General features: G+C 48.0%; 1 protein-coding gene across 2 annotated transcripts in view; it reads right to left on the bottom strand.

The window, feature by feature from the left end:
- The window catches only part of ABL1 (ABL proto-oncogene 1, non-receptor tyrosine kinase), a 136,284-nt gene that overhangs the window by 11,626 nt on the left and 100,235 nt on the right, over positions 1–24,423 (bottom strand). For both annotated transcript variants that reach the window (XM_047699214.1, XM_047699215.1), the window contains exons 2-6: positions 18,219–18,392; positions 17,348–17,643; positions 8,919–9,191; positions 1,709–1,793; positions 840–1,017 (exon numbers count right to left, since the gene is read on the bottom strand). In XM_047699214.1, the coding sequence (XP_047555170.1) occupies positions 840–1,017; positions 1,709–1,793; positions 8,919–9,191; positions 17,348–17,643; positions 18,219–18,392 (1,006 nt within the window). The remainder of the gene's footprint in view (positions 1–839; positions 1,018–1,708; positions 1,794–8,918; positions 9,192–17,347; positions 17,644–18,218; positions 18,393–24,423) is intronic.

Genomic DNA, 24,423 nt, shown 5'->3' with positions numbered 1-24,423 from the left:
TTCACACATGCTGCTCTTACTCCCCACTATGGAATCTCATGTACAGGCTTCATAGTTGAGGTAATTGGGTAGGAAAGTTCACAGCGGTGGTGTGGAGAACATCGTGTATAAAAGTCACCAGCAAAGCCCATCAGGCCCTGTCCTGCTTAGGCTGTCACTCTGCTAGGAAGCCATTTCCACCAGCAAGGAATGCGAACACCAAGATAATTGTGGCACGCCTGAAGGTCAAAACACTCCAGGATTCAAAACAGCAAAGCCGCTTAATTTAGAACTACACATACACAGTTCTGACAATCATGGAAACATCCCTGAGCCAGAGGACAGCAAGTTAAGTGGAGAATGAAATGATAATAAAAAGAAAGGAGGGAGAAACCATGAAACACAAAGACAGAGCCCATGCGCCGGCTGTGACCGTGAGCCTGTGTGGGAGCCACGCCAGCCCCACCGCCAACCCAGGGGGAGGAGGGCATCACTGACAAGCGCCAGCCGCGCTCCGCTTCCCGGGGCGTGCTGATTATTAGGAAGGATGCCTTTGATGAACTTCATTTAGTATTCCACGTCGTCCAAAACGGTGCTGCAGGAAATAGTTCTTAGCACGGGGATCCACTGCTCGGCGGGCCCGGGGTCCAGGCCTGCTGAGTTGGGTCCTGGACGCACGCGTGAAGCTGGCAAGGTCAGGAACCCAGAGCCTGCCTGTGGTCCACAGCCCACCGTGTTGCCTGCACGAAGGTGAGAGGCTGAGCCCAAAGACCTCGTAGGCCGAAGCTCTCTGTAAAAGGCGGCTGGCCCCATGGCCGCTCCGTGGCTCTGCGGGGAGGGCTGCCCCGCCAGGCGCCTACCTGTGGATGAAGTTCTTCTTCTCCAGGTACTCCATGGCTGACGAGATCTGGGTGGCCATGTAGAGCAGCACCACGGCGTTCACCTCCTGCCGGTTACACTCCCTCAGGTAATCCAGCAGGTTCCCGTAGGTCATGAACTCAGTGATTATGTAGAATGGGGGCTCCCGGGTGCAGACCCCTGCCAACAAGAGAAGCATCGAGGGCTTTGGTGTGCTGCTCCGCGGCCAAGTGCACCAACCCCGGAAAGGACCACGCGACAGAAAAGGGCGCCTGAAATGGGTTCTATCTCTGCCCCTCAATCTGGGACCCGACCTCTGCCACAGTTCCAAGCACTCGTGGCTTGTGATCACGTTCCTGTGGGAGGGATGCAGCCACGCTCTTCCCTTCCTCTCAGGCCCCGACCTCCAACAGAAGAGGCTGCCATTGAGCTCAGAGGCAAGGGTCGCGCACACACCAAACAGCCTACAGCACTGTCAGTTCACCCCCATGGGGATGTCTGCGTACAGAGTAACTGCAGCGAAGCCACTGGAAATTCTTGTCTCCGAAGCCATGGGAGATTTGCATACGACTGCTTTTAGGTATCGAATTAAAGTAGTAACGATGCCCCCTTAAGAAAAAAACCAGGGGCACCTGGGTGGCTCAGGTCACGATCTCAGGGTCCTGAGATCGGGCCCCTCACTGGGCCCCGTGCTGGATGTGGAACTCTCCCTCTCCCCTGCCACGCCGTCCCACATCAGCCTCCTTTTTGCCACGGGCTGCGTGCTGGCAGAGGACAGGCAGCCGCAGCAGGCCGCTCACTTCCTCCGCAGCACCTACAGCACCCGGGGGGTCAGCGAAGAGGCCCTCTCGCCAGAGCCCCGCGCACTCACCGAGCAACTGCACCAGATTGGGGTGCTTGATCTCTTTCATCACTGCGGCTTCTTTCAAGAACTCCTCCACCTCCATGGTGTCCTCCTGTGGGGAAAAAGGGGGTGAAGCTGTTTCAGCAAGGACCGTGTTTAAGCAGGAAGGTACAGCTTGAACGGTCAGTACAAACCGGAGCTTCGGCCGCCACCGCCCTGACCCACCAGCGCCGACGGCCACCCGGCGCGCAGAGGGCTCTCCCCTTCGGTGCTGACCTTATGACTTCTCGCCCAGACCGATAAACAGACGCTGGCCACTGGCTTCTAGGGGCTGCGATGTAGAGGCTGGTTCTACTTCCCTAACGAGTAACTGGTTTCCAAGCAGTCCTAAAACACTTCAATTAACAAAAAAACCCCCGATGACACAAAAAGATACCGTCCTACCAAAGACGACCCGCACGTCAAAGCATGACAGAGGACGCTGCACGGCAGAGGACTCTGAGCGCGTGGCGGCCTGGGGACCTTGACGAAGCTGTCGCCACCACCCACGAGGCAGATTTCCTCAGGTTCTGAACTCATCCTCTGCAGCAGCCCCCGATGATGGCTTCACGAGGTCAGGTTTTATTTAGCAAGTTCACCAGATCGAAACGCCATGCGGAGACAGAGGTATCTGCAAATGCCCAGAGCGAACCAGAGGCTCTTTCCACACTTCCTCAGGTGCTCTGGCTCGGGCTCAACTCTGGAGGGCTGTGTGCCCTGCCCTGCACACGCCCTGCCCCGCACACAGCGTTGGCCCTACCACGCAGGAGCCTTCCGTGGCTTGCGTCAAGTGAACCTCTTCCGACTTAAAGAACCGATGCCCTCTGACCACCACAACGACAAGCAGGTGGGGGCGAATGACCGGGTGTGTCTGCCGCGGGAGGCCGGCTACAAAGTCTAGCAGGAGAAGCAGGGCGCCTCCCTCCAAGTTTCAACACGGAGTCTACCTCTGTCTGGAGAAGAAGGCTGCATGGCGGATGGGAAGTGATCTGGAAAACTAGACTCGCCCGAGAGGAAAAAAAGGGGTTTTTTTTTTAAGAGATTTATTTGAGAGTGCGTGAGCGAGAACACACATGTGCGCATATAGGGAGGGGCAGATGGAGAGAGAAACCTTAGCAGACTCTCTGCTGAGTGCAGAGCGCACGTGGGGCTCGATTCTGTGACCCTGGGAACATGACCCGAGCTGGAACCAAGAGCCGGACACTTAACCAAGTGAGCCACCCAGGTGCCCCTTTATGAACCGTATTTTCAATGTGGCACCTTATACATTGTACCTGTGCCTTGGGAGACAATGAGCTCACGCCCTCACCGCAGCATCACCGTGGCTGCACCATTCCTGCCCCCACACGTGCGAAGACTTCCAGAGCACAGGCCATCCTCTGCCTAGTGCGCGCCCGCTGTGGTCAGTCATGGTTAAAGCCCAGGCATGACCACTGAGGACAAAGGTCAGCCCATTACCCCTCAGGGTTCCGGGAGGGTGAGACTCAGAAACAATTTACTGCTCCTTGACAACGGTCAGCTACTCTAATGTCAATAAACCACTGCTGTAGTCTCCGCGTCAAGCTCTACGGGGGACAAGAACTCGTCCCTGCCACCACCCCATTGGCTGTTCAAGTCTTCCGAGTCCTCTCTGCTCCTTAACATGCTCTGCAGGCCATGCCGTTTGCGCGTGGAAGGCTCTGATCCGCCGGGTGACACGCCAATGCCGAGGCTGGAGAGCACACGCCTGCCGGAGTCGGAGAGCCGATGCTGCTCACGTAAGGACCAGGGGCTTTAAGAACCTTGCCTGGCCAGCAACACGTTCAAAACGCAGCTGTCAAATAAAGCTTTCTAGGCAAGTGGAGCTTTCCTTTTAAAGTGTCACATAATAAACCACCCACAGTGAAATCATTTCACACGTGCCCTCACAGCTACGGACTCTTTTCTGAAAGAACCATGTCTGGTCTGGATCTTGAGAGGCGTGGACATGCAGAAGGAACAATAGGGCTTTCAAAGGCCCCCCGTCCTCTTTTTGTCTGTCTCGCTCTCCCCTCATTCATACACACGCATGTACACGTGTGGTATAAATAATTCCTTGTTTTTTTCTTACAGGACAATCGGTGTGAACGTGTCTCCCCCTGCTGGAATCAGGCCTGGTTCAATTTATAACAGACACTACTAGCAGCCTCAGACTTTTGTAGCGGTATTAAACTGGAAACAACACCCCCCCCGATGCTATCCTGTTCTATTCCTTGACTTTAATTTAAAAACCTTCCATCTTTTCTTTGGAAAGATCTTTCATTTATGGAGTAAAATAAAACGAACTCTGATCAATGAGGGGAAAGCAACACCGAGTGAAGACTGAGTTCTGGCCTTGTCTATTGGGAGGACGATGGGCCAGCTGAGCTCTGCTCACGGGGACTGACTGGCCTGGCCCAGATGCACACAAGGGCCTGGCCGGTACAGGGGGTGGTTAAGAGGGTGGATTCTGAGTTACACAGACCAAGCCCTGCCACTGTGTGGCCATGCTTAGTCACCCACAAGCCAGGTAAGGGAGGCTTCTCGGAGCGTCCCCTTTTAGTCCACAAACGGGGAGAAGAGCTGCAACCGCCTCGTGGGCAGGACTCCACAGGCGGGACCCACTACTGTAATGAAGACGGTCATCTCTGTCCCTGCGATCGGGCTAAATACAGTGCTTATATGAGAGACAGGCTGGGTCTTTAGTTAACACTGCTTTTTGGTTTTGTGTCTCAGACACACATTCTCTGGACCCAAGATGTCACGGGTGTTTTCCACCCAGCTTCAGCCATTCTGCTTGCTGGCCTCCCCGCCAGCATAGGCATTTCACAGCATTAACCAAGAATAGCGTTCGTGTCACTGGTGCTACATATTCCTGAGTGCCCTTCATGGCTCCCTGAGTCCCAGCAGGGACCACAGTCCTGGAGCAGGGTCCACAGAGAGCGTAGTTTCCACACCTGCCCCTGGTTCTCAACCAAATGTGAGGTGAGCAAGGTCACCACCACAGTGAAGGGCCATCCCACAGCCGGCAGAGATGGGGCTGCAGAGATGGGTCGGAGCTCCTGAGCCAGGCCGAGGAAGGGGGGGTTCACCAACCAGGTGCATGAGAAACCACCTCCCACAGAACCCCCGAACCCTGGTCCTCACACACACAGGTGTACCTAGCTCACAGCCAGAACAAGAGAGCGACACGGTGACAGTGTGCTCTGAGATGTGCCGCCTCTTTCCCTGCGCACAGCCCCCTCGGGGAGCCAGAGAGCCAGAGCATGTGACTGTCCAGTGCTGCCACGGAGCCCTTCCTTCTCTGCTTGTTTCTGGAGCTCTCTAACAGGACCAGTTTCCTGGGGGGAAATGCAGCAAACAAAAGCCAAACCCAAACAGACCGGGTAGGCAAGGACAGGGTCACCGGGGTGCTGTGTCAGCACTGCCAGTGGAGTGCAAACTGGTACCTGCTCCTCGATCTAGCGTACCCTGGGGAGCTGACCACTAGGACAGTCCCCACATATCCAGCAAGAAGAATCCCCGTGGCACGGTCTGTAATAGCGAAGGGCGGGGAAGAACACAAATGCGCGCGGAAGGCTGGTTGATGTTAGACACATCCACGCACGAACAAGACCGCCTTACGCGTACTGACGAGGAACGACTGCACGCACGCGGGCACCAGAAGGCACGGGGCCGTGTCGACAGCACGCTGCCACACTGTTCAGAAAGATACCCCCCACAGACTTTTCTGGAAAGTCACACAAATCAAGGTAGAAGACACTACGTGCATGTATTACCTATCTGAAAAATAGGTAAAGAACCAAGTACAATTTTAAGTCTTAACATTTTTCAACAATGTCACTTCCCACTACTTTAACGGTAAATCTGTCAGTAGCTTGAGTCGATCCTAATGGCACTAGATCAACAGTAGTCTTCCCTAAATTCTATGACTTCCAGAACCATTTCATTGGGGAAAAAAAGGACTTATAAACAAACTTTCGGAATACAGCTCATCTGAAATGTGGGGCTTTCTTTACTGGACAGCTGGTTCTCTTAGTCACGTCCTGCCTGTGATACTGATAATACACAGGTAAAGGTAAGCCTAGGACCTGCTGAATTAGGTCAGAACTCAAACCAGCAGTTCCCTTCAGGAGGCTTTTGGTTTAATTCCAGTTTCCCACCCATAGAGGGCAGCCTCGGGCACTCCTGTTTCCTGTCTCTTCTGGTCTCAGGCCCTGAGGGTACAGGACCCAGTGCGGCCTGGTGGATCCCTGTGGAGCCCGGGTTAAAGCAGGGCTTTGCTGACTCCTGGGCCTCCTCAAGAGGGGTCAGCAACACAAAACAGGTGGCAGAGGGGGAAGGAGACAACGGAGACTCAGGTGCCCAGCTGGGTCCTGCTGCAGCCTGAGGGCAAGTGAGTGTGGGCAGGGAAGGGGACTCGTAACTGTGGTTTGTGTACTTTTCATGGTGTGTGAGGAATAAGCAGCAGAGTGACAATTAAGGAAAGAGGAAAGGAGCTGGGCTTTGAGGCAGGATGCCTGGGCCAGGTCCCCTGCCTCCCTCCAGTGCTGTTTCCTCAAGCCCAAGCAGTGGCCACAGGAGGACCCTTCCCTCACGGTGGTTGAAAGGATTAAATGAGAGGCTACAGATGGAGTCTCCCACCCTTCCGGCACGTAGCAAGAGCTCAATAAAGATGAGCCATTACTGTCATTTAGAACCCAAAGTTCTCAACGTCTCCAGTGGAGACAAATGCCCAAAATAGTGACACTAATCTTATCTGACAAGTGGGAAACCTACCGTAGAGATGTGCTTTGTGCAGGGGAGGCGAAAAAAGGGGTAATTTATTTAGCATTTGCTTCGTACCGTATGTTGGGCTGACATACATCTCTAGAATATGATGCATTTCCTTCTCCCTAATTAGCTATCAGCAGAGGTGACGACTCCCAGAAATCCATGCCATTAGATTCTGTAATTTTTCCCCCCAACTGTGGGACCATAAAGTTAATAAAGCTCTTGGGGAAAACCATTAAAAGTATAATAAAAGTTTAATAATACAACATTAGAGAAATATATTCTAACATGCAGACAACTTCCAAATAATTCGGATTCACTGGTATAAGAAAGCCACCACTGCCAGTGACCTCCAGGAGGGGTCCCTCCTCCGGAATGGCCATCTTCAGTTGCTCAGGAAACAATACCACAGTATCCGCTGCGGGGCTGTGTTCCCCCACATTTCAAGCTGTGCAAACTCTCACTCTTTCTGAAGCTTTCACACACACCTTTCCTGGATGGAAACCTAGTGTATTTTGTGCTTCTGTTCTTTCTTGTTTCATTTTTGCAAATACTGGCAAATGTGTGGGTACTGCCTGGGCCTTTAACAGTTTCTCAAGCTGGTCAAGACCCAGAGCCGGGGCTGCTCTTCAATCCAGTGCCAAACTGAGACGCTGGAGCATGAGCACATACCTTTCTCCCCAGCCTCACCTGGCCTGGCAGAGGTGGGGCAACGGCTGTTTCGTTTTTTCTAGGGCTCGCCAACGTAGCCATCTTTGTGAAGTGCAAATCCAATCATCTGTGCATCAAACCCCCCAATGCACCCCATTGTTTCCCGGATAAAATCCAGCTCCTCAGCTGGTTCAAACCCTCTGCGACAGTGCAGGCTCTTCACCCTCCGCCTCTGTCCAGGCCTCTGCTCCCCCGGCCAACTCCTGTTCCTCCCCTATGGCACCAACTCGTGGTCTCCTTCGTGCTCTCTCCCTGCCAAGAAGAGCTCACCAATAACTCCCCCCGCCAACCTTATTCCCAGGTGGTGTGAGAGCACCCCGCTCCTGCCTCTAATCTGGCACTTATCACACCACACCGTGTCATAGTGCCTATTTCTCCTCCTAGCTACACTGCTCCACTACCTTGACTAGCCTGAAGGAAAGAAGTCTATTTTCACAATCTCAGAGTTAAGCCCAAGGTCTATCAGGCAAACAGAAGAAAGGAACTCAATAAATGCTTATTGTGTTTTTAAAAAAATCATGTCTGGAAAGTATCCAGGAGTCCTCAAGGTGATCCCAAACCACGTTACCCCCACTCCGCAACCTACAAGTGTCAGTCCTGCCCAAAGGACTGATCTAAGGGGACACAATCAATAAGAGTGCCAGGAAGCAAGCCACCCTTGGTTTCTAGAACTAAAGAGCACAATCCTTTCTCTGAAGAGTCACTTTACATCAGCCAGAACCCGTAATTTCCACTTTACTGTGCCTCTGAGTAAAGGCAGCAGGGAAGTAACGGAAGCCCTAAAAGGCAAGTGATCTGGCTCCAGGGGTCTCCAAGTGTGCGCCCCACAGACTCCACAGAAGTGTGTGCACACACTTGGATCCCTCCCTCCCAGTCATGGATGTTTCCATTCTTTTTCTTGTCCAGTGGCTACAGGACCTGCCTCCTCTCTCAATCCCTGTGCACGAGTCAGTGTAATCGTTCCTTTAAAGCAAGTGAAAATAGCATAGGTCAACACTAGGGGACGCTCTGGCCACGGGTGAAAGCTCAGCTCACATGTGGAAGGCAAAGACAGCAGCAAGCAAAACCTGTGCTTGGCCTCCTCAGGATTTCAAAGGACTTCAAATCCGCCAGAAAACTACAAACCCCACGCCTGAGTGGAGAGGGCGAAAAGTCCTAGTTAACAAGAATGACCCGCCGGTACCTGAGTCAGTAGGGAGCCCTGACGCTTCCTTCGGGCCTTTCCGCACCTCCATTTCCAGAGGCCCGCACTCACACCACACAGAACTGGAACCCGCTAGGAACACCCAATGCTCCTGCCTTTTAAATGTGCCGACAAAAATTCACAGAACAGTCAAATGTGTTGTGGTTAAATCCCCTTCTTTCAAAACTTAGTTTCTTTTTCCTCCTCTTAACTCTCAATAGGAAGTGATCCAAATGCCACACAGAGAGAACGGAAACCCACGGCTTTAAAACAATCTTGCCATATAATGAAAACACTTCTCCAAATGACTCATCTTTTTACACCAAAAACCACAGCCCTTCTCGGCTCTCACTGTATGTGGAGGCACACGGACGGAGTCAGGGAGAGGGGCTGAACCCGTCTGAAGAAAGGCCCACAGAGGCACTTCCTGGGCACCGGTTACCCCCCTTAGGCCTGAGCGTAGGGGCAGGCCACCCAGAGTGCCGCACGCGGGCAACAGCGGGCTGGATCTAGCCGCAGCAGGCCCAGGCCTACCTTCAAGGTCTTCACGGCCACCGTCAGGCTGTATTTCTTCCACACACCTTCGTACACCTCCCCGTACTGGCCTCCGCCCAGCTTGTGCTTCATGGTGATGTCCGTGCGCTCCATCTCCCACTTGTCGTAGTTGGGGGACACGCCGTAGATGGTGGGCTTGTTGCGCTTGGGGGCCGGGTAATGGAGAGTGGTGATGAGCCCATCGGCCACAGTCGAGTGATGATGAACCAACTCAGCCAAAGCGTTGAAGCGGCTCTCTGAGGAGACGTAGAGCTGAGGGAAACAGGGACAGCTTTCAGCCCGCAGAGCGCACACAAACCCAAACAACTCTGATAAACCAGCTCTGGTGAGCCTGTCAGTGCACAGCAATCCCTCAGATAGACGGCTCTCCACGCAGGACGCAGTGCGCACAAAACCACCCATGTTGTGTTTCTCTACACATGCTGTAATTTACTTGCTAAAGCAGAAGGTGTAACAAAATGCCTCAGGGCCTTTGCATCTGCTGCTCCCTCTGCCTGAAATCCTCCAGCCACCTAATCACCACATGCCTGGTTCTCTCTTACCATCCTGAGCCCCGCATAAATGTCACTGTCACTGCAGTCACCTGACCTGGTCATCACCCAGCACTAGTCATCATATCGCCTCTCTTACTTCTCTGCATTGTACTTATCCTGCTTATTTTGGTTGATTACTTACTGTAAACACCTCCTAGAATGTCAGCTTCATGAGAGCAAAGCCCTAAGTTGTTTTAATCCTGTGTCCCCAATGGGGAGAATAAGAAATACAGAGCATGTAATAGGTACTCAATAAACAGTCGGTGATTAAATTAACAAAGAACAGAACTTAGTACCTATTTGCTGATTAAAAAACAAAGTAATTTTTAAAAAATAATTATGCTTATTACCTAAAACCTCTAATTATTATTTATAATTATATAATTATCCAGAACTACATAGTCATCAGAGATGGAAATCGCTAAACAAAACACAAATCTTCTTCTCATTCTCACATCCTCAATTTGGGCTAAAAAGCATCAGCGGCCCAGACTTGTCGACCCCAGCTGGATGCCCCTGTGGGATGCCCCTGTCAGCATGCTGCAGGGATGAGTGTGGGGGGCGGGGGGCTGCAGGGCCACACTAGGGCCACACAGCCTCCTCTACTGTGGGGGAGTCAGGAAAGGGGCTTTCAGAGACACCAGCGCAGGCGAGCCTCCCTCTAAGATCTACAGTGGGTGTGACCCTATGCACGGAGCTCATCCACCTGTCATTCTCGTTGGATGCACCAGGAAAGGAGGAAGGGACAGGAGCAGGTGGACAGGCTGACAGAAAGCAAGCGTGGATGGGGACAGCTATTTTTTTCTTTTTTGGTTTGTTTCAGTGAGGTGGTGAGGGAATGCTTCCTTTGCAAAAAACAATTCCACGTTAAAATCCAAACAGGACATCAGGCTCTAGGCGGACAGCAAGTAACCGAACCTACTAGCTCATGAAGGGCAGCCAGCGACTGCGGAAGGTGGGGGGGCGACATTAAAAATGACAACTCCACTAATAATACATTATATGTTGTTAAAAAAATTAAAAAAAAAAAAAACAAAAAAACTCCAGGGGCTCAGTGGGTTATGCCTCTGCCTTTGGCTCAGGTCATTATCTCAGGGTCCTAGGACGGAGCCCCGCATCGCATCGGGCTCTCTGCTCAGCAGGGAGCCTGCTCCCCCGCCCCCTGGACCCTGCCTGCCCCTCTACCTACTTGTGATCTGTCAAATAAATAAATAAAATCTTAAAAAAAAATGACAACTTGGGCGCCTGGGTGGCTCAGTCATTAAGTGTCTGCCTTTGGCTCAGGTCATGATCCCAGCATCCCGGGACCAAGCCCCAACTGGGCTCCCTGCTGGGTGGGAAGCCTGCTTCTCCCTCTCCCACTCCCTCTGCTTGTGTTCTTGTGTTTCCTCTCTTGCTGTGTTTCTCTCTGTCAAATAAATACAAAAAATCCTTAAAAAAAAAAAAAAGTTAAAAATCACAACTTGCCCTGACTATCGAGATAGAGGAGGAACTGGGTTTGGAACAGTGGTGCTGTGTGGGGGCAGGAGGGAGAAAAAGGAACAGGATCAGTTGTATTAGAGCTGTAGCTGTAGTATCTCCATTACTGAAAAACAGAAAAAGGAAGAAAAAGCCTGAAACACATGGCAGGGTTGGTTATGGAAGGCTCCATCAATTCCTGTATGTTTGTAATAATAGATAATTAAAATATTTTAAAAGAAGAAAATATTAACAAATACATGAGTCGATCCCATTTATAATCCTCAAGAAAGTAAACAGAATTCTTTCTTTCTTTTTTAATTTTTTGCTTGGGGAGATAACATAAACATTTTTAAAACTCAGGCAAGGGAATAGCAAACTCTGACTTAGAGTTTTGTAATTTACAATCTTTTTTTTTTCTTTTTAAGATTATTTATTTGAGAAAGCACATGCGTGCACACAAGCAGGGGGAGCGGCAGAGGGAGAGGGAAAAGCAGGACCCTGAGATCATGACTTGAGCTGAAGGCAGATGCTTAACCAACTGAGCCACCCAGGCACCCCTGTAATTTACAATCTTCTGGTTGCAATCCTACTAAAATAAAATTCTGAGCAATCCAAGAATTGTCCAGAAGGATCCTGTAGCTCTGGGGACTTGTCCCTCTGCAAGATGGTGCCCCTCAGTGGCAGGACCTTCCTGAGTGAGGGGAGGGCCCACTCGGAGGCCCCATTCACACAGGCCCCACTCACACCTCGGCGTACCTTAGTCTAAGTGACCTGCTCTAGGACAACTGATCAGTTTCACTTATGGCCCAGAAGAGCGCACAGAGGTGCTAGGGTAGGCGGGGAGCAGAAGTCAGTGCCACTAAGCCTGCGCTTTGCCTGATGTGCACACACTGATGTACAGGGCACTCCTGTAGGTAGTGCAGTTCAGAGAGAGGACCGAGTAGGATGTGGGGACAGCCCCTGATCCCGCCCCTCTCTGGAAAAGTCTGTCAGTCATCTAGTTACCTCACTGCGGATGCCAAGTGTTCCCTGCCCTCTTCTTTTGGGGGAGTTCAGCTGCCACTGTTTTTGCTGCCATGAAGCACAGAGAAGAGAGTGGAGCCTCTCCCAAAAGGCACTCCCTGGGATTAGAGCACCCCTTGCCCCTCGGACATCACTGGCGCAGTGTGGAGCTCCCGCGGCTGGTCACCAGGAGCAAGGCTCATTACCTACTTCTCCCCGTCAGCGGGAAAGGAGTGCTCCCCAACCGGAGGACCAAGTTCCTTCCCTCACACAGAATGCTGACGGCTCCGCCTAGCCCTAATTTATGCAGAATTTGTTCTTGGTCTCGTCTGACTCCCTCACCGGCTCTCCTGTTAAGAGATTTCAGAGTTGTGGGAGGTTTCACTGAGCGGACCTACTTTATCCTTCTCAAATAATTAAATTTATAGACCCTGTGACTTAGTTCATCTTTCAACATAAAATTTACATTCCAACACTTGTTAAATATTAAAACTACTCTCCCTTCTCAATGCACCGCACGACCACCTTCTAACAGTCAGGTCTGCTGGCTTCCTTCTGATTAGTTCTGAGTTTTGAGCATTTTGCTAGTGAACTGGGGAATCCGCATCAGGAATTCCTGGCATGTTCCGAGAAGAAAGTGAAATTAGCATTATGAATGGCATGTCATTATGCTATGCACCTGGTTATATTAACACTCTGGGTGCTCAGCCAGGACTGGGCCTCCTCCCGATCATGCAGGAACCCCCAAGATAGGGCTTGTCAAAGAAACTCACCAGAAACAGCTTTCTTCCTGACAGCCAGACTTACCAGCTTATCAGTGCTAGGACCGGTGCCCCCTTTAGCTGTCTCAGATCCCGGAGTCCCACCCTGGACGTACTACTGGTTACAGGCTGCTGGGCCAGGAAGCAACATTATTACCCTGAGAGTGTATGAGCATGGCAGGAGGGCAGGACTTAATAATTAATAATTAGAAATTAAGCAGTACTTAATAATGCTCAAAGTCTCCTCGACAAGGGAAGGTCAGCCATGTTTCAGCAGACTTTTCACTGGGATGCCTGCACCTGCCAAACCACTGTCAGGGTGGGTAAATCTTAAAAATTCAAGAGGTTATACAGTTGGCCTATCCTGCCACCTCTGCTAAAGCTGAAGCCCAAATTCCACTCCTGTCAACCCGACCCTGTCACTTCAGCAGACTGTGAAAATGAATGTCACCCGGGAACCTCTTTGAAGAAAAGCAAAGACTCCATCACGGGGTATAAGGAACTGTGGAACTTGACAGTGGCCTCCCACAAAAGTAAATAAAGTGTAGACACAAATAACCAGAAAAACTAAAAATGATTCAGGCAGCAGGTGGTGGAGGAAAATCAGCCTTTAATTCCACTGCGCTGGCAGAAGATGGTGAACTTGGAGAGCACTGAGAATGACAATCACATCCCAGGGGATGGGGAGGTTTTCCAGACTGTGGAGACTCCTTGGAGCAGCGACGGCTCAGTTTGGTACGGCCCCTGTGACAGTCTAGCTCGAAGCTCCCCGAGCCCCGGGCCGACTGAGTGGCCGCAATGGCCGCAGAAGCTCAGGGACACAACAACAGAAGTACATCAGGGCCAGGAGGGTGGAGGCAAAAAGAACTCTTTCGGGGCCTGAGAGAAGAATCTTCTAAATTCAGTTGTTTTCTAAAGATTAGCTATTTGAAAAATAAGCATTAAGCTTTGCAACCCCAGCCTGTCCCTCCTACCAACCTTGAGTTTTCCCCTTAGAAATCCAAAAAGGATTGCATCAAGGCTCTGCTATGCAAGCTTTTCTCAGCGCTGAGCCACACTGTCTCATGCGTTGCTGTAGTACCTCCCCCAATACCTCGGACACTGCTCTGCTCATTCCAGGAATACGATCCCACCCAACACAGCCCCTCGAGTGCAGCCCTCACAGAGAGGCGCCTCTGCAGATGGCCGGAACTGATAACCCCTCGGGCTGAAACGTCTCCAGGTGCTCGGGCAGCTGAACGGAGAGTCTGCCAGGGTGGGTGGGAGAGAAGGAGGCAGCAGGCCTAGGACACTTGGATGAGTTGCCCAGTGGTGGATACTGCCCGATCAAATGAGGTCCCTGTGCTCCCCTGGCCTGGCACATACCAGCTGTTCTCGAATTCTGTGAATCATGCATCCTACATGCAGGCCTTGCTCTCTCCCTCTGAGTGCTATTCTGGACTGATCCCGGGCTAATGAGTTGTCAAACTAGATCATGCCTGCCTAAATCTGTTCCTAGGATGCTGGTTAAACAACTCCAGGGAAAAGAAACCATTACCCTGTTCAGTACAAACCTCAACTGATTACCGCGGCGCGGCACGGTTTGCCTTGCATAAACAGCACAGATGGGAAGCAAGCTGTCAGCTCCAGGAAATCACCTCCCTCACGGGCGGTGTTCTCTGGTGTTCTAATTCACGAGACAGGAATCCTTGTGGGCTGAAGGCAAGGTTTCAAAGGGCCCCCCACCCTGGAATATGTCCTGCAGAATGGAATGACCTAGCTCCACATCTGGTAGAAGAACGAGGACCTGAAAGGCAAGCTGGTAAGGCTGATCTCTAGTCACACATCAGCAAGTGGCCATGCTGGGTACAAAGACCTCTGCCATCATGGAAAGCACTAGATATCAGCAATAAGGACTTTGGCCAGAAGACTTTGAGACATGCAGAAAAACAAGAGAAGAACATTAAAAAGAGAGATATATGTGCATTTGTGTGGTACAAATGAATGTTTGAGGATAGCCATAAAAATATTAAGAGGACTACTAGGAGGGGACTAGCCCTATCACACATTAAAACATATACAACTGTAACAAGTAAAAGTCTAATATTGGAAGAGAACAGAGAGTACATCAACAGATCTCAGTGTATAAGTAAATTTGGTGTATTTAGATCTGCACAAAAATATAATTTAGTAAATGGCACGGGGATCCCTCAAAACATGACGCATGTACATTAAACATAACGAGACCATCTTCACCAATCAGTGACAGAGGTTTTCCACAAGCCTGACAGCACTGTTGAGGTGGAGGGAAGATGCACTCCTGTTTCTCCTGGAAGCTCCATTTCTCACCAGCAACAGGGTGAGTAAACACATCTGCACAATTTCTACAGAAGGTGATCTGACAACATCTACACAAATTTTAAACGCACAAAACCTTCCATCAGTTCTAGCACCTTATCTTGCACACACACTGTACACAAAGGGTATACAACACGTTCCAAGTGCAGGTCATGACCCGTCATATGCCAATTTGGTATATTTCAAATACGCAGGAAAAGATAAATTTAGTAAATGACACAGAGACCCCTCAAAACATGACACACGTACATTCAACATGATGGAAATTTGTACACACGTACATATGTCTCTGAAATATGTACATGTACGTGTGTCTAGAGAAGTAAATTTAGTGGATTCTGACCACAACTTTTTTAAAAAACGAGACAGAACAGAAGGGAATACAAAATGTCAGAGTGCATTACATACAGTGAGGGTGAGGAAGGCTTCCAGAACCTTTAGTTACTAGTGTGAGTACTAGGTGCTGATGTAAATGCTTTTATACAGTGTGCCAAGATTATTTTTTTTAATGGTTTGAAAGCCACCTCAGAGCAGCGTTATTTGTAACAGCAAAAGATTGGAAAGAACCTATAAGTCGGCCCTCAGGGCACTGCTTCAATAAATGATAGTCCATCCACACGAGCGGTCATTAATAAGAATGAGGCAGCTCTACACGTGCTACCGTAAAGCGATCTTCAGCGAATGTTACTGGGTGGGAAAAGTAAGATCCAAACAGTGTGAAGTCTGCAGTGTGTGAAGTTTGTGTTTTTTAAAAAAATGTAAGTACAGGGATGCCCAGGTGGCTCAGTCGGTCAAGCATCTGCCTTAAGTTCAGACTGTGATCCCAGGGTTGTGGGATGGAGCCCCGCATCGGATTCCTTGCTCGGTGGGGAGCCTGCTTCTTCCTCTGCCTACAGCCCTTCCTGCTTGTACATTCTCTTGCTCTGACGAGTAAATAAATAAAATCTTAAAAAAAAAAATATATATATATATATATATATATATATATAAAAGCATATACATACACTGGGGTACTCTGAAAGAAACTGGTCACAGGGGTTGCCTCTGGGAAGGGGAGTGGAATTAGGAGACAGATTCTCACTGTAATCTATTTCGTTTTTGTTTTTTTAACCATATGCATACATTACATATTAATTAAAAAAATACATCCACCATCTAAAGCTTGCCCAATAATCCACTCATCTCCACCCTGGATGATGGCACGGTATGGCAAGGAGGACAGCGGGTCCAAGCCTAGGTCCATCAGTCGCACATTAGGTGATTCTGGGCAAAAAACCGCCTCCCATTTAAGTCCCCAACTCCTTAATGCAAAAATGCAGATCACGGTAACCTCCGCCCTGAGGACTGAAGTGAGGTTTAAATGAGAGGATGCCTGAAAAATGTGCCGGTCACCAGGAGGAACCTGAAAAATGTTAAACCCTCCTTTTCCTTCATGGACTCTTGAGCATTGTTCATATAAAGATCATAATAAAACTGTATATTCGGGGCGCCTGGGTGGCTCAGTCATTAAGTGTCTGCCTTCAGCTCAGGTCATGATTCCAGGGTCCTGGGATTGAGCCTCGCATCAGGCTCCCCGCTCAGCGGGAAGCCTGCTTCTCCCTCTCCCACTCCCTCTGTCAAATAAATAAATAAGATCTTTAAAAATAAAAAATTTAAAAATTTAGAAAATAAAACTGTACATTCAACGCATCTACAAAACTACAGTTTGGGTTTGGAAATCTACTGGTACAATGGGATCTCATTCGTGTTTAAAAACTGTGTGCATGTATGTACGTAATCGCACGTAGGCACACGCAGATTTATGGAAGAACAGCATGTACCATGCTTATTTTGGGAAGTGCTATTAAGGTGGGTCTTTTACTTAAAAAATATCCATTTATTAACCCACTGGGCCACCCAGGTGCCCCTAAAAAATCCATTTATTATTGCAATTTTATTATTATTGCATTGAAGATGAATTACGATCACAGTAAGTGATTTTTTAAAAAGGAAGAATCCTAATTTAAGAAATATGTCCCAAACCTAGCAGGAATTCCCATCTTACAAATCAGCTAGCAACAAAACTCCAGCAGGACAGGCAGAGAGCCACGCCAGGCCCCTGGACTTGTAACATCAAGTGACTGGTCCTCAACAGAATGTCTTTCCTAGGCTAACGGAGTGATGCCGGCGGCGTCTGCCTGAAGATGCTTCCTTCAAGCATCTTCCTGTTTGAGATTTGTGATAGCTTCTCAACCGCAGTGTCAGGAGCCCTGGGTCCTCCCGGCCAAAGGTTAACACCCCCAGCCCAGCAGCTCCCCGGGCTAGGGCCCCCTACCTTGCCATCGGAAGCAGTGTTGATTCTGTAGTGGTACACCCTCCCTTCGTATCTCAGCGAGATGGACCTCTGGCCAGGACTGCTCTCGCTCTCCCGGACCAAGAAGCTGCCGTTGATCCCGCTGCTCAGCAGGTACTCAGCTGCGTTGCGGGACACGGGCCCGTGGTACCAGGAATGTTTCTCCAGACTGTTGACTGGTGTGATGTAGTTGCTTGGGACCCACCCTTGGCCATTTTTGGTTTGGGCTTCACACCACTCCCCATTGTGATTGTAGCCTAAAACCCGGAGCTTCTCACCTTAGAAGAAGAGAATCAAATCAGACATCAGCTTTATAAAAGCTGGCTTCGTTCATTCCCATTTGTTCGTACAGGATTACTAAAAATCTCCAAATCCCTAAATACCTACTTCCCTTTAACAAATCCACATAAACAAATGCATTTATAAGTGTACAGAAGAGTACACTTTATAGATGAAGCTTCCTGTTGGCACTGAATATAAACACAGAGCCTCAGTTTTCATAAATCTATTAGGTTTAGTCAAGTGTTCTGTTCCTAACAATGAAATTTCTTAGGGGAAAAAACACTTTTTCTTAAAAAAGAAAGAAAAAAGAAGGCATTTTCAGTGCTTGGTCCAGGCATTCTTTTCACTACGATGCTCTGTTTTTCTAAGACTACTGTACAGGAACTCTTCTCCATAAGGAAAAGTGGCTCTCTTATAAAGATGCTAGGTGTTTCTTTTCTTTTTTTTGATGTCTCTGCATTCTGATCTTTAAAGCTACTCTTTCACTAGGCAAAGGGGTAGCTAGTCAAGCCACAGTTTCCTCTGATTTCTGTCTCTTGCAAGCACCAGCAGTGGTCCACAGCCCTTTTACCTTTAGTTATACTTAGGGTGTTGTCCCCACTGGCCACAAAATCATACAGTGCAACGAAAAGGTTTGGGTCGTTTTCACTGGGGCCAGCAAGAAGGTTTTCCTTGGAGTTCCAACGAGCTGCTTCGCTGAGACCTTGGGGCTCAAAGTCAGATGCTACTGGCCTCTGAAGGGCTTCTGGAAGACAAAGGGGAAACAGAAGAAATAGGAAGAATTGGGGAAAAAAGTTAGTTTTATTCTGAGAAACAAAAAAAGTCTGTTTCCATCATTATACATTTCTAATTTATTTCATTTCTCAACATCTACATGTAATAATAAGAAAGGCGGTAAAATAAATATGGACTCTTCCTTTCCCAAATCTTCTGAAAAATATTATTTTCATTCCAAGGTGGGAATCACTGTTCCCAAATAGGTTCAGCTTGTTAAATTCATTAATTCAAAATGAACTCAGTTAAAACTGGAAATAGTCTGTCCTCATACGTCTTTGCCACTGCTTACATGTAACAGAAGTTTCTTTAAAACATTTAAAAACATGTCAAAGTTAATACATGCACATAAACTGAAAAATCAAATAAGACGGAAAAGCTTATAATGAAGGACAAACACCTTCTATGCCAATCTCCCCTACACCCAGAGGCCAACAGCTGTGCTTTCCCGCGCCAACCTCTCTACCGGTTACCTTCACATTTTTACTAACAGACTTGCATAGACTTTATTTCTTGTTCTCCAGCTATCGACAGTGTCTCTCAGCTGTTTCCTTCCTAAGGTAAGAGTAGTCTCATCTTACCCTTCCTTCCAGCTCTCTCTCCACTCGCAAATATGGCCTTTGTTACATGTCTTTTACTTTGTGAAAACTAGTAAGTTTCTTCCACTCTGTAATAACAAAGTCCTTCATGTTTCGCACATAGGTAAGTGGTAAAAGCTGAACGCCAATCGACATTTCTTATATTAAGAACATGTGGCTAATGTTCACTACTGGGTCAAATAGTTCATTATTTTTTCCTGAAGTTTCTTCTTCCTTTTTTTTCTTGAACTACGCTCCACCTTACTAGAATTTCTGTGATATACACGTGAGCTTTTTTAGCCAGCAAATGTAATCCAAGTAGGGTTTTTTTTTTTTTTTAAGATTTTATTTATTTATTTGAGACAGAGAGAGTGAGTGAGCAGGTGCACACGAGCAGAGTGGGGAAAGAAGGAGAGGGATAAGCAGACTCCATGCTGAGCACAACCCCAGGATTATGACCTGAGCCACAATCAAGAGTGGGCCACTCAACCGAATGAGTCACCCAGTTGCCCTTAGACAGAGTCTTAGAAAGTGCTAAGTAGGTCTTTATAGTCACAGGATATTACGGATTGAAATCTAAATACTCATTTAAGGAAACTACAATAAGCAATCAAACTTTATTTATAAAAGGAGGAAAGGGGGAAATTCTCATCTTCCCAAATGATAAGAAACTTATTTAGGGGTGCCTGGGTGACTCCGTTGAGTGTCCAACTCGGTTACAGCCCAGGTCATGATCTCAGGGTGTGGGATCAAGCCCCGCGTTAGACTGTGCGCAGCAGACTCTCCGTCTCCCGTTGTCCCTCCCCAGGCTGCACTCAATCTCTCTCTCTAAAATGAATGAATCTTTAAAAAAAAGTGAAAAATTTAAAAATTATTTAAATGTTCCCTCTTTATGGATTTAGAGAACTCCCAAACATCTTTTCTTGGGCAATGACACCTGCCTCAGAGATGGGCCTGATTCTGTAGTATTCACTTCTCAAAAAAACAAAAACAAAAAAACCAAACCACTGGAGACACCTAAGACATCTGAGGAATGAGGCTAACCTCCAGAAACACAACTGGAGAACTTTCAGAAATCGGCATTCTTTAAAATATCTCTTTGGGATAAACAAATATAACATAACTAATGAGGGTCCTTTTTTTTTTTTTTTAAAGATTTTTTTAAATTTATTTTTTAAAAGATTTTATCTATTTATTTGAGAGACTGACAGTGAGAAAGGGCATGAGAGGGGAGAAGGTCAAAGGGAGAAGCAGACTCCCCAAGGAGCTGGGAGACCTATGCGGGACTTGATCCAGGATCAAGACCCGAGCCGAATGCAGTTGCCCAACCAACTAAGCCACCCAGGCACTCTTTAAAGATTTTTAAGAAAATTTATTTGAGATAGAACGAGAGAGAGAGAGAACCTGAACCAGGGGGGTGGGGGGTGTGTGCGTGGAACAGAGGCAGAGGGGGAAAGGCAGTCTCCTCACTGAGCAGGGAGCCCAATGCGGGGTTCTATCCCAGGACCCTGAGATCATGACTGGAGCCAAAGGCTTAACCAACTGAGCCACCCAGGCGCCCTAACAAGAGTCTTTCAATTCTAGCTTTCATACTACTGACTGAAGTAAACCTTCAGGAATTGTTTTTGCTAAAAGAGTAAATCCCAAATTACGTCATTACTATGTTTGGTAATCTCTCTGTATGAATCATAAGGGCAAAGCGAAATTCAAGGGAGAGGATCTGTAACACTGCCACTTCCTAGAGTGTGAGCCTTCGTGATGGGTTAGGCCTCGCTCTTCCGAGTATCTTACACGGGATCTAAAAACACACCCAGCACCATCATGATCAGGGACTGATCAGTTAACCAAATAAAGCCAGTTAAGGCAGAGAACCTTTTTTTTTTTTTTTTTTTTAAATTAAAATGTGTGATCTACCATCCCCATCTGAATGTATGTTGGTTGCTGGCCCTGACTGCAGGGACTAGGCCTGCCCTTTCAGGGGTGGGTATGTGTTGTGTCAGAGCTTGTCCCCACCACTGGCTTCCAGCTTTGGTTTCCTGCAGGCCAAGCAAGGGAAGACTTGGATTTTCAAGCTCTGGGACCCCACCACAGTCCCTTCCAAATATTCACAGCTGGCTCACTCACACCTGGTCCCGAGGCAATGTTAAAATCACCTAAGGCATCCGTCTGAATACGATAGAAACCGTCCTCTTTTCACACCTGCATTTCACTGGTTTCATACTAAGTAAGTAAATAAAACAAGTGTCACTGAAGATCTGGAGAGAAATGTAACTGGCTCTTGGAGTGGCTGGAGCAGTGAGTGGCAGAGGAGGGTGATGGGCCCTGGGAACCCGAGAGGCAGGTTTTACAGGAAGTGGAGCTCTCGCTGGTGTGTCAAAAGTCTTCTATTGTCATTTTATTAAGTAACACCATTAGACTGAGGATTCTTAACATAAAAGAACTCTTGCATATCAACACAAAAAGATAAATCCCTCCACTATGGAAAAAGGAACCAAAACCACGAATAAGCAATTCACAGAAAATTTAAATTATCCCCAAACTTAGAAAGCATGTTAGCCCTGGCTAGTAATCAAAGAAGTGCAACCCAGGCGCTCCTATATACTGATTTTTAAATAGCACAGAATTAGAAAAGTACAAAATATCAACAGAAGGTAAGTCAGCTTGTGGTCCATCTGTAATACAGAATATATTCATAAGCCATTCAAAATATTTTTCTAAAGATTTCATTTATTGGGGCACCTGGGTGGCTCAGTGGGTTAAAGCCTCTGCCTTCGGCTCAGGTCGTGATCCCAGGATCCTGGGATCGAGCCCCTCATCGGGCTTTCTGCTCAGCGGGGAGCCTGCTTCCTCCTCTCTCTCTGTCTGCCTCTCTGCCTACTTGTGATCTCTGTCAAATAAATAAAATCTTAAAAACAAAACAAAACAGGGGGCGCCTGGGTGGCTCAGTGGGTTGGGCCGCTGCCTTCGGCTCAGGTCATGATCCCAGGTCCTGGGTTCGAGCCCCGCATCGGGCTTTCTGCTCAGCAGGGAGCCTGCTTCCTCCTCTCTCTCTGCCTGCCTCTCTGCCTACTTGTGATTTCTCTCTGTCAAATAAATAAATAAAATCTTAAAAAAAAAACAAAACAAAACAAAACAAAAAACAAAACAAAACAAAACAAAAAAACTGAAAAAAGTACAGAAGGAACCGCACCAAAATGTGAACAGTACTTATTAACACGGGGTGGTAGGACCACAAACATTAAAAACCCTCCTTTATTCTCTTCTATATTATGGCCTACTTCTCACAATATATGGGGACTGTTTTTATAATTCAGAAAACAATTACAAAAATAGAGAAACTGCCGTCACAAATAGGAGCCGGGTGACACTTCCCTAATTGATAATCTAACGTGAAAAAGAACTCTGGGGGAGTAGGAGCCTAGAGCTGTCCTGAAAAAACATTTGCGTGCTTCCCTCTGGAGTCCCGACCTCGTGGCCATGAGCACACAACTCTGGCAGACCCAGCCCACACAGGAAATTAAACCAAAGTCATGAATACAGAAATGCTTTTCTTCTCCAGTGCCATTTGACCTCTTCTATCAAACATTCTGCAGCATCTGGATTTGATCAAAGTTACATAATCTGGGGAAGTGGCCTGGAAAACACCTGGACTAGGCAGAAGGCCGACACTGGCCCAGGGGCGCTTGCGGATTTGAAGTCCGGGATGAGGAGGGACTGTCCCTAACATGGAGACCGCTGCTGGGAATTTCATGAGAGGGGATGAGCCCTTTGTCAGGAAGGAAAGGGCCTCCCACTGCTTTTTTGATTCAACAGGATGTCAGGAAATCCAAGGCAGTCTCTCGATTTTCCTCTCCAGTTCTTGCTCCATTCCACAAATTAATGGCCAAAGCCCAAAGGGGAGTATTGCTCATGCATACCTCTGGATCGAGACGCTGAAGTGTGGCCACAGCCCAACACCAAAACCTTCCAGTCAAGTCCCAGTCCAGGCTGATGTCAAAATTGACTCACAATGTATAAATGCCAAGTTCCTTGCTTCATTTCATATTGAACTATGCTCATCAACCTTAAAAATGATCACAGCTTACAAGGCCAACACTGCAGAATGTTCTTTAGCCTTCCTGGCTTTATGCGGGGACTTTCTGCCAGGCCTGAGGTCAGGAAGTTAGACCCCTGAAGAAGGCCCGAGGCTTCATTCAAAAGAGAGGCCCCCAAACAGCTCCCCTCTTCTGTTCTTCCAGTGGATCTTTTGGTTATTGTTAAGTCTTGGGAGAGAAATTTCAGCATTTGCTATTATTCTTACCTTTTTTAGTGAACATTTTCTGCCTCATCCTTTCTGAGTCATACTTTAAGTCTTAAGATTTGTATCTTCAAAAGTGCCTCTCACCCCTTTTAAGACCCCTTTGTTATTATTTTACTATACCGTTCATCAGAAGGCTTCCATTCACCCATAAAACTCAGGCAAAGTCATTATTAATTAGCCAGTTGAGTATCAAGAATGGGGATAGCTTTAAAACACACACACAGTCCAGGGATGCCTCAGTCGGTTAAGCACCTGGCTTAGGCTCAGGTCAGGATCTCAGGATGGAGCCCCTCATCAGCCTCATGTTGGGATTTCTGCTCAGTAGGAAGTCTGCTTCTCCCTCTCCCTCTCAAATAAATAAAATCTAAAAAAATAAAATTAAATTAGAAAGCCTCCAAAAAGCTATAGCTTTAACCAGGAGGGTATCAAACTGTTTAAAAATCCAGTAAAAATAATGCCACCAAATTCACTGGGCCCATTTGTGTTGAACCTACTTCAATGGTACTCTAAAATGGCCTGGGTCTTTAAGGTACAATTTAAAGACAGTTTTATATGAAAGTAATCCTTTCTTAATTTAAAGTTGTGTGTCACTGATCAGAAATGTTCACGAAAGATTCTCTGACACGGCCTGTCTGATTTAGACTTCCAGGGGCTGCCCCTGAGCCCCTTCTGTGGGCCAACAGAAAAGAGAGGTATAACGTCTGTGAACTGCAGGGCCCTGAGGCTACTTCATAGTCCCGAGGGGAGGGGAGCTTTCACCTCCGGGAAAAACAGCACTGGGAAGCTTCCCCCCTTCCGCAGGTGCTCCTGCCCCCATCCCCTCCCAGGACAGAGCAGCCCACACTGTACGATGGCCCTTCCCGATTGGGGAGGGGAGAGGGCAGGGCGCGTTGGGAATGATAAATATTCCCCTTACTTTAGCTAGATTTCAATTACTTAAACCCTTGTTGCTTTATTCTTATTTCCTTTGTGGGCCTTTCTCTATTACCCTCCAGTTCCAGGCATCTCTGTAATTCAGAAATCTATAAAACAGATCCCTCAAAACAGAGGGAAGGCTTCATGTTTTATTTCAGACGCGGTTCCAACGGATGAGATCATGCTCGGACTATTCTCAAGTCAGTACA

The sequence above is a fragment of the Lutra lutra genome, chromosome 13 (assembly GCF_902655055.1).
Source record: "Lutra lutra chromosome 13, mLutLut1.2, whole genome shotgun sequence".
NCBI classification, from domain to species: Eukaryota; Metazoa; Chordata; class Mammalia; order Carnivora; family Mustelidae; genus Lutra; species Lutra lutra.
This window is presented reverse-complemented; position numbering and strand designations above follow the sequence as displayed.